Source organism: Ruditapes philippinarum, unplaced genomic scaffold, assembly GCF_026571515.1.
Source record: "Ruditapes philippinarum isolate M1 unplaced genomic scaffold, ASM2657151v2 ctg22605_1_1_1_1, whole genome shotgun sequence".
Classification (NCBI taxonomy): domain Eukaryota; kingdom Metazoa; phylum Mollusca; class Bivalvia; order Venerida; family Veneridae; genus Ruditapes; species Ruditapes philippinarum.
The window spans coordinates 1-11,118 of record NW_026861033.1 but is presented as its reverse complement, the minus strand read 5'-3'; the positions used below and the strand labels follow the sequence as shown (position 1 = coordinate 11,118).

Here is an 11,118-nt window from a genome sequence, read left to right as displayed (position 1 = left end):
CACCATGGATTGTATTCTTAGAAGTATAAAATAACATCTCAATGACAAAGTGAGGGCGAATATGACTCTCATTTTCGTTGTATTAGGGTAAATTGTGACCTTTGTGCACCATAAAATTTGTTGTTTTAATGGATGTTTTTCAAAATCTGCGCATGGAAGTCTTAATTTTAGTATCACTGCACTTCTAATAAAAGAAAACATGCCTGGTAAAATGTCTTCTTGTGCTTGTTTACTTTAATTATAATACATTGTATAAAACATAGGAAATTGTCAGCCATTTTGAAATCCAAGATGGCTGCCGCAATAAATTTTATTGTTTTTGCATCTATTCTTCTCGTCCAGACTAAAATTAACAAAGCCTTAAATTAAAATGCCAAAAAATATGTATATATCACGCCCATGGGAAAATTAAAGTAAAATTAAAAAATTCAATGGCGGCCATTTTGAAATTGATTTTTAAAGGTCAAGGACAAAAAATACAGCCGTGGTAGAGCAAAAAATGAATTCAGCGTACTCGAAATAGGTAAGTAAGCCCAACTACCTGCTTGTACTAAAAAATGCCGTTAGGATGAACATTTTCCCAAAATCAAACCAGTCTAATACAAACTTATGAACTCATTAGAAAAATTGAATGTACTCACACTGTTTTTCACTGTGATTTCAGCTACAGTGTTTTGTGTAAACAAAGAATTTTAGGAAATAAGCTCCCTTTATTTATTATGAAAAGATAAACACGATACACCTCTTAAAGAATTAATAGAATTTGTTGTTTTACAATTACAGGGTTTCCTTAAATTGTTTCCATTTATTACTATGGCTGATTCACTAGATGATGCTACAGTGTTGATAATCATAACAGGTATTTTATTTCAACATTTGGTTGTTTAGGTTGTAGCTTAAAGATCCTGTAACACATTTTTTTCATGGTTTTATTTCATAAATATGATGCTCAAATTAAGATTTGTCAATATTGTAAGTTCCAATAAGCATTATTTATGAAGATATTACCGAATTTAACATTTCATGTAAATAAAGGGAGGTAATTAGAAATTTATTTTCCATAAATTCTAAGTCAAATTTTCCAATAAGAAAAGAATGCATGTAATTTATTGATTAAATATAATGTGCACAAATATTTGCAGTACACATTTTACATATCCTTTGATGTTTGAAAAATGTTTTATTTGCATAATTATTTACATATATAAGTTTTGCAAGTGTGGTATTCACACAATAATAATATCAATCACAAAACATACAGGATCTTTAAAGCAAATGCACCATTTCCCTGTCTGCCCTATATCAATGTCTGAGGCTTAACATGATATGGATGAACTGTTTTTGCCATTATGTTGTCATTTACTGGTAAATTTTAAGGTACTAGATAATTACTTGCCACATTGAGACAATGTGTCTGCTACAATACCAAGATCTGTAGTTAAAGTTCAAGTTTTACAGGCCATCAATGGTAGTCGATGGGAATAACAATTGTGCCATTTTTGGGTTCATTTTCGAAGTATTGGCCCATGTGTTTATTTTTTGTCAAGAATCTTATTTGAAGAACAAATGTCTACCACATCAAAACATGTGTCGTCAAGAATTACGTCCCTACCTCAAAGGTCAAGGTCACACTATCATTTTGAAGTTGCACATTATCGCAATTAGAGTAAACAGGTACACACATTCGTGTCCGGACTCTAATTTTTTCATGCATCGAATGATTTTTAAATTACTGGGCATACATGTCTACCACATCAAGACAATGTGTCGCTTCCAATTATCACGTCCCTACCTCAAAGGTCAAGGTCATATCAATTTTCACATTATCACAATTAGATAGGTAGACACAATCGTGTCCGGGCTGTAACTTTGTCATACATGGAAAGATTTTGAAATAACTTGGCACAAATGTCTACCAAATCAAGACAATGTGTCGCAGCTATGGCTCATGTCCGTCTGTCCCCACTTACACAAAAATCATGTCCAGGCTGTAACTTTGTCATGCATTGAGGGATTTTGAAATAACTTGGCACAAATGTCTATCTCATAACAACATTTTGTTGCGTCCGGGAACCACGTCCCTTCTACAAAGGTCAAGGTCACACTTATATTTTGAAGGTTCATGCTATCACAATTACAGATTACAGGTACAATAATACAAAGAACAATATTCAGCAATTAGTTACTTTCATTCTCTTTTCTTTTCATAATACCTGCATGCTTAAGAAACCTTTTCGGGGGCATTCCTCACTTGGGTGACAGCTGTTGTTACTTATACAGCGTATATTTTTGTTGTTTGTACTTGTCCTTAAAGTAAGGTGACATGTTAAACTAAATTGTTTCATGCTCTTTATATCTAATGTTTAGTTTTAGTTTTAATGTATACTATCATGGCAATGTCAAATTTGTCTTATAAAATATTATTTTTTCAGAAAAGGACAAGTGTTTGACCACTCTTAAGCTGTTCAAGGCACTTGTTGGGAGAAGGATTACAATTGTTTCTTCAAAATGGGTATCACATTCTTTGCGTGAAGGAGTTCTTCTGAATAAGGTATGCTTGCTTAGTAAATGAGCAGTCACAGTCACAAGTTTTAATTCTAGAAGCACAAAATGAAAACAATAGTATTATAATATTTACAGATATGCAAAAATGATAAGTATGCCATGCTAATTGAAAATTTTAGTGAAAATGTAAAAGGGAATAAAAACTAAAAAGAAACAGAAGGGAAAGTTTCTTCGTTTTTCTTTAGGGCCCATTAAAGTCCAAATTTCTTAAGTATATAGAGCCTATCAAAGTCAGGTTGTTTTTCTTTTAGCTACTATACTTTGTTAAAGCACATTGTTATACAGTATCTCTTCTTTCTTAATGCTGCAATTTATGCTATAAGTTATTCATATTTTAAAAATATTTAGCATTGCTTTTCTTTAAGTGCTGTCTAATTGTTGTTTATACTTATTATTTTCATACAGCTAGATTACATGGTACGAAACACATTAGTATATGGTGATGTGAGTAGAACGGAGAATTATCAACCTTTTACTTACCAGATCAGTGGTGGGACATATACTGACCTGAGTGTTGGTATGTATCTTTGTATGTTAGAGCTTCCTAATATAATTTATATTAACTACTTTATAGAGGAAAATGCAATAATGTTAAGCAAATATTTACTTTTTTAAACAAACTTTAAAGTAAATTTGCTTAGATTTTTGCTATAAAAACAGGTATATACATATGTGTTTTCTCAGGACTTCAAAAGATGCCAAGTTACTAATGAGCTGTTGTTTGATAGACATTATAATGTTTTATCCTTCAGATGATGTAAGAAGTCTTCTCAATGGGATATGTGGTACTGAAGTATTGATCAGGACAAAAGAGACGATCATCATTCGTGGTGATGATGAGTTAATATTCTCAGGTGAGCCTTGTGTATGGAACGCCGTGACTGTCTTATGTTATAAATATTTTTGCTATCTTCTGAAATGATGGTATTATTTTGTCATTTAAGCATATTAACATGTGCAATTTACATCATATCTTGTCTAAAGACAATGCTGACTTGCCCAAACAGCATGTTAACTTGTCAAATAATCATTATGACATGTGCAGGCAACATGGTAACTTGTCAAAGTATCATGATGACTTGTGCAAACGACATAATAACTTGTCAAAATAACATGATGACTTGTGCAAACGACATGTTAACTTGTCAAAATGTCATGATGACATGTGCAAACAGCATGTTGACTTGTCGAATTATCGTGATGACATGCTCAAAATACCTAAACAAGTTAACATGTGTTTTGCACAAGACATCACGATTCTTTGACAAGTTCACATGTTGTTTGTACAAGTCATCATGATAATTTGACAAGTTAACATGGCATTTGCACAAGTCATCACGATACCTTGACATGTTAACATGCTGTTTGCACTTGTCATCATGAAATTTTGACAAGTTCACATGTCGCTTTCACAAGTCACCATGATACTTGGACAAGATAGCATGTTGTTTGCACATGTTATCACGATGGTTTGACAAGTTAACATACTGTTTGCACATGTCATCATGAAATTTTGACAAGTTAACATGGCATTTGCACAAGTCATCATTACACTTGGACAAGTTAACATGTCGTTTGCACAAGTCATCGTGATACTTGGACAAGTTAACATGCTGTATGCACATGTCATCACGATAATTTGACAAGTTAACATACTGTTTACACATGTCATCATGGAATTTTGACATGTTAGCATGGTATTTGCACAAGTTATCATAATACTTTGACAAGTTAACAGTACGTTTTGACATGTCAGCATGATACAAGATAACATGTCATTTGCACAAGTCATCACGATTCTTTGACAAGTTCACATGTTGTCTTCACAAGTCATCATGGTAATTTGACATGTTAACATGCTGTTTGCACAAGTCACCATGATACTTTGACAAGTTAACATACGGAAGCTTGTATGTACCCCCGCTATGAAGACATGCAGTCGTCTCCCTCGACTTATAGAACACAACAAGTCGTCAAAATTACGACGACAAGTTTATATATACCATGTCATTTTACAAAATATATGTCATCATGTCGAGATACGGTATCCCGACTTTCATACGTTAATATATTTGTCGACTAGAAATAACATGGATGTCGACATACATGTTACTTCAAGTCGACAAATTTATTTATGTATGGAATTCGGGATGCCGTATCTCGACATAATGACATATATTTTGTCAAAATGACATGGTATATATAAACTTGTCGTCGTAATTTTGACGACTTGTCGTGTTCTATAAGTCGAGGGAGACGACTTCATGTCTTCATAGCGGGGGTACATACAAGCTTCCGTATTAACATGCTGTTTGCACATGTCATCACGATAATTCGACAAGTTAACATGTCGTTTGCACAAGTCATCATTATACTTTGACACGTTAACATGGCGTTTGCACAAGTCATCATGACACTTTGACAAGTTAACATACTGTTTGCACATGTCATCATGAAATTTTGACAAGTTAACATGGCATTTGCACAAGTCATCATTACACTTGGACAAGTTAACATGTCGTTTGCACAAGTCATCATGATACTTGGACAAGTTAACATGCTGTATGCACATGTCATAACGATAATTTGACAAGTTAACATGCTGTTTACACATGTCATCATGGAATTTTGACATGTTAGCATGGTATTTGCACAAGTTATCATAATACTTTGACAAGTTAACGGTACGTTTTGACATGTCAGCATGATACAAGATAACATGCCATTTGCACAAGTCATCACGATTCTTTGACAAGTTCACATGTTGTCATTACAAGTCATCATGGTAATTTGACATGTTAACATGCTGTTTGCACAAGTCACCATGATACTTCGACAAGTTAACATGCTGTTTGCACATGTCATCACGATAATTCGACAAGTTAACATGTCGTTTGCACAAGTCATCATTATACTTTGACAAGTTAACATGGCGTTTGCACAAGTCATCAAGATTCTTTGACAAGTTAACATGCTGTTTGCACATGTCATCACAATAATTCGACATGTTAACATGTCGTTTGCACAAGTCATCATTACATTTTGACAAGTTACCATGTCATTTGCACAAGTCATCATTATACTTTGACAAGTTAACATGTTGTTTGCACAAGTCATCACGATACTTTGACAAGTTAGGATGTTGTCTGCACATGTCATCATAATCATTTATGGAAACGTATAAGGTACACCATGATGATATGATTAAGTCTACTTTAGGTAAGTCGACTTGTTATGATAACGAAAGAAAATGAACTGTACCAGTTGTCTACGTAAGCTTATTTTTCTGACATAAGTTAATGCAACATTATTTTAAAATATGCCATGCCGACGTATGCTATGTCAGCTTATCCACATAATTTGTACATCCTTCTTCCCTGACTTACCTAGTTCTTATAAGCATGTTGATAAAATCTTTTTATCTCATTCCTATATAAATATTTTTGTCAAAAAGAAATAAGTCGACTTAACGTGATAGTCGAGCATCTGGAATATATATTTCCCCTACTTGAACATTTATTTACAGCTTTGCGTCATAACCTACGACGACAAAAAACTGCTTTTTATAATGCTTCTTACCCCATAGGATACTTACCGTCTGGCAAAACGGAAGTTATGCAACGTATACAGGTACTAAATTCTTAATTAATCTATATTTTTATTCCAAATGTTTTTTTTTATGTTTTTTTTTGTATTTGTCAATCTTTTTATGTTGCATTATCATCCTCTACACAATTTATAGTTAGTATTGTTATTGAGAAAAAAGCAACGTTTACTTGATCATATAATACTTGAATAAATTACCAGAATGGTAGTAAGACAGTCGGCTCCTACTTTATAGTTCTGACAGATTAGACCACCACTTGAATCAATGAGACATGGGAAACAACAGGCGTTGGCTTAATCTTAAACTGCTACCAATTGCTAATTTTTAATGAACTTTCCGCCATTCTGTTTTGATAATATAAGCATCCCTGAATAATATGCCTTCTGTTTTATATGCAGGTATGCCTTTTCTTGGCCTTGTCGCTATTCGAATCGACTGAAGCGGTTCTTCAAAATGGACAGAGAGATGCATTGATTTCTTGTTATCATCGACAAGGTTATTCCCATTTAGACATATGTGGATTCTTATTATTGGTGCACAATACTGTTGTCAGCTTAAGTCAAATGAAGCGGATACTCAGAAGGTTAGGACCGAAAAGACGCGGTGCTTCTTCTCCTTTACGAGATGTAATACGCGAGATTCGTGCAGTATATAACAGAGGATTTGCTGACTGTGGTTATAAAACAATATGGAAAATAGTAAACACAACAACAAATGTTAAAGTTACACAAGAAACAACAAGACTTGTCTTAAAGGCTATTGATCCTGTAGGTGTTACTTTGAGATCTGCACATCGCTTACGTCGCCGAACTTATATCAATAAAGGTCCCAACTTTGCTATACACATTGATGGCTACGATAAGCTGAAACCTTTTGGCGTCGCTATTCACGGAGCCATTGATGGATTTTCTAGATATATTTTATGGTTAGAAGCATGCCACTCAAATAATGACCCCCGAATAATCGCTGGCTTCTTTGTCAATTTCCTTAAACGTACAGGTCGCGTTCCGCGTCTTATACGTTCTGATGCAGGGACTGAAAACGTGACTGTACGTGATTTACAGACAGCATTAAGGTATGACGATGGAGATAACATGTCTGGAATAAACAGTTTTATCACTGGAAGGTCAACAGCTAACCAAAGGATCGAACGTTTCTAGGTCAATTTAAGACATGGTTTTACAGTGTCCTGGAGGAACTATTTCAAAGATATGGTCGAACGTGGTTTGCTAAGGACCGATGATCCTGTGCATTTAGAGTGTTTAAGATATTGCTTCTTACCATTAATTCAACGTGACTTAGACAGCTTCACGCGAGTATGGAACTTGCATCGAATTCGACAGCAAAGGCACACGGAGGTACCAAGTGGTATACCGACTGTGATGTACTACCAGCCAGAAGCATATGAAACGCGAGATTATTCATATCCTCTCCCTTGTGATATGCAAACAATTAATTGTTTGCAAGAGATATATACTGTAAGGAAACCTCAGTTTGGATGTTCAGATGAATTTATCCCGATTCTGGAATATGTGTGTGAAATCCCGAGACAAGAGCTGCCTGTTCCAAAAACAGTTCAAAGTGCCACTTCTCTGTTTCAAGCCTTGACCGAAAAACTAGATGAATATTAATAACTTGACACTTGACTTTGGAAAATCCAATATATTTAACGTTTTCGCCTTGAACAGTAAGTGCTAAATGCCATTGCCTGGAAGTTGGAAACTGTATAAGGTCGTCCTTTGTTTCACTTCAGTGTATTAATGATTATGGTCATTCTTGGACCTTAAATTGTCTGAAAACATTGATATTAAAGCCTTGCATTTGAAGACTTTAGTTTATTATTTACGAAAAAAAAACAAAAACAAAAAAACAATCATGTTACGTTTGCACAAAGCAAATTACGCTTTTATGATTTTGTAATTTCAAACGAAATAATATTTCGTAAAAACGAATAAATATTTCGTAATAACGAATAAAAAACTTCAGACTATAAGATTTTTTAATTTTTTACTTTATGAACATAGTGAAAATCAATGACACCAGGGTAGGGCCAATTTTGACCCCAGGGCTATAATTTGAACATAAAATGATAAAATATCTAATCTCAAGCCTTTGTCAATTTCAAGATAATTTTTTAAGTTTTAACTATTTACATATCAGAAAAAATATTATAAGTTTAAAGTTGCTATCTTGACTGGTTAATTAGTTATGTGAAAAACAGTTGAAAAAAAAGTGAAAAAAAAAAATAATCAAAAACCGACAAAAAGCCATAACTCAGATATGCTATACTTTGCTATAGTAAAAGTTATCATTCATTTCTTTTTTCTATAGATGAATGGTTTTTATTAGGCACAGATGCCAAACAGTGTTACAGTATTCCAAGTCCGTACATAGGTTTTGTCACGATTTTAATTTTGCCTCTAGATTTCTTTTCGTAAATTAGAGTATTCATAGATAACGAAGAGAAATTGTCAGTGTGTGTTTTCCATATTCAAAATTATCACTAATGGTTACACTCAAGTATTCCTAATTTTGTGTTCGTTTTAGCTCAAGTTGGTTTGAATCAACCTAATACCTACTGAATGTGTCTAACGACTATCATGATGTTGATAATGCACGGCATACCACATTAGAATGTCACCGATGCCTAATGCCAATATAATGTCAAGCTTAGTAGGATAGCTTTACTTATTACTATATAATAAAGATAAAAGTCAAAATCTGAAATCAGGTAATCTGGTTTTATTTATACATCACAAGGTAAAATAAGGAAAACAGAAGAGGAAAAATAAAAAAAACAATGTCATGTAAACCTTTCCTAGGTACAATAAAAACAAGTGGTGTAATCCGTTTAAATTATAGACAGCTGTCTCCTTAACCCATTACTTCATGAGCATTTTGTGAAAAATGGCTGTTTTCATTGAAAAGTCTCCCGTTACAAGTTCAAATTGCTATAATACTATAAAAACTGCTTCAACACTAATCAAAGTTGGCACAAATGTTGACTGGACCATTGCCCTTGCAACAACATGCTCAGGCTTAAATTTTCTGTTACCATGGCAACGAGGGGACATCTCAAAATTGCCAAAAATCACTATTTTGCGTTGATTTTTTCCATCATAATTGATTTCAAAGTGCTGCAACTTCTCAATGGATTGAGATAGAGTCAAATGCTTTTCAGCGTTGGTTACACGTTACCTTATGATCAATCATTTATAGCCTCTCACAAGTCCAAAATTTTCTTGGCGATGAGGGGGACTCCGCCCCCCTTCAAACCCCCCAAACACAAGGGGGCACATCCCCCTTCTGGCAACCCCCTGATGTATCTTTTGGTTGGGGGACCGCGCCGAAAAAGTGGTCACTTTTTTAACAACATTTCTCAAACAAAAACAAGTGTTAAGGGCCAAAATAATGCATTTTTTCACCATTTGAGACAACAAAAAGGGGGGGGGGGTGAAAAAGGCGTTAAAAGGCGTATATATGAAGTAATGGGTTAACAGAAAATGATGAAAATACTTGAAATTACTCTAAATTTGCGTTTTTCCGTGTTTAAACATGGCCTGTCATATAAATTTGAAGAAAAATTGTTGTTTTGTAGATTTTTTGATTTTTTTCATTAACCCATTACTTCATGAGCATTTTGTGAAAAATGGCTGTTTTCATTGAAAAGTCTCCCGTTACAAGTTCAAATTGCTAAAATACTATAAAAACTGCTTCAACACTAATCAAACTTGGCACAAATGTTGACTGGACCATTGCCCTTGCAACAACATGCTCAGGCTTAAATTTTCTGTTACCATGGCAACGAGGGGACATCTCAAAATTGCCTAAATTCACTATTTTGCGTTGATTTTTTCCATCATAATTTATTTCAAAGTGCTGTGCACAACTTCTCAATGGATTGAGATAGAGTCAAATGCTTTTCAGCGTTGGTTACACGTTACCTTATGATCAATCTGGGGTCATTTATAGCCTCTCACAAGTCCAAAATTTTCTTGGCGATGAGGGGGACTCCGCCCCCCTTCAAACCCCCCAAACAGAAGGGGGCACATCTCCCTTCTGGCAACCCCCTGATGTATCTTTGGGGGTTGGGGGACCGCGCCGAAAAAGTGGTCACTTTTTTTAACAACATTTCTCAAACAAAAACAAGTGTTAAAGGCCAAAATAATGCATTTTTCCACCATTTGAGACAACAAAATGGGGGGGGGGGTGAAAAAGGCGTTAAAAGGCGTGTATATGAAGTAATGGGTTAACAGTACAAATAAATTTCAACTTCTGAAAGCCACAAACTAAAGCAAAAGCACATGTTTTGTGCTGGTGGCTAAATTTGACAGTTATGTCAAAGATAGACTATTTACATAGCAAAAAACACAAATATTGAGTAAAACTTCAACTAAACTGTACCTCTAAATTAGTGTTACATCTTCCTATAAAGTTTCAACTTGTTCTTTCATCATACAGCTCATATGCTTTGAGCCAAAATTAAGTATGGACAATGGGGGCCATAGGTCCCTCCCAAAGCACTCACCTGATGACTAGATAAATGCACTTCCTTGTGTTTTAATAAATGTTTTAAATATTTTTCTGGGAATTGAGGACTCTCAAGTAGAGAACTAACATTAAATGAGTGCCAAAATTTTAACAATGTTGATTGATCCATTGACACTAGTTTTGTCTAATACCACAGTCGTTTGATAGCAAAAAGATTGAAATTAATTATCTATAATTTAAAAAAGAAAGCCCATTTTAAAAGATAAATAAATATACATTTGTAAAACTTTGGTAGAGGACCTATGGATATCATATTACCAAATATATCATTTACTTTTAATTTTTGACCCAAGGGCCATTATTTGAACAATCTTGGTAGAGGTCATGCCAAATATCTATAACCTGTAACCTTTGCCAATTCAGAGAAGAAGTATTTATTTTATTTTTATTAAGGT

At 34.2% G+C, this 11,118-nt stretch overlaps 2 protein-coding genes across 2 annotated transcripts; both read left to right on the top strand.

Annotated features, from left to right (window-relative positions):
• The first annotated feature begins 789 nt into the window (after positions 1-789).
• Positions 790-5,761, top strand: LOC132714317 (uncharacterized). Its single transcript, XM_060697158.1, has 5 exons — positions 790-859; positions 2,433-2,551; positions 2,971-3,082; positions 3,318-3,419; positions 5,751-5,761. Exons 1-5 carry the CDS (start codon positions 814-816, stop codon positions 5,759-5,761), a joined length of 390 nt encoding a protein of 129 aa, XP_060553141.1. The 5' UTR covers positions 790-813.
• Positions 5,745-7,998, top strand: LOC132714315 (uncharacterized). The gene is made up of 2 exons (XM_060697156.1): positions 5,745-6,195; positions 6,571-7,998. The coding sequence occupies exons 1-2, from the start codon at positions 6,181-6,183 to the stop codon at positions 7,330-7,332; spliced, it is 777 nt and encodes a 258-aa protein (XP_060553139.1). The 5' UTR covers positions 5,745-6,180; the 3' UTR covers positions 7,333-7,998.
• The last annotated feature ends 3,120 nt before the right edge of the window (positions 7,999-11,118 follow it).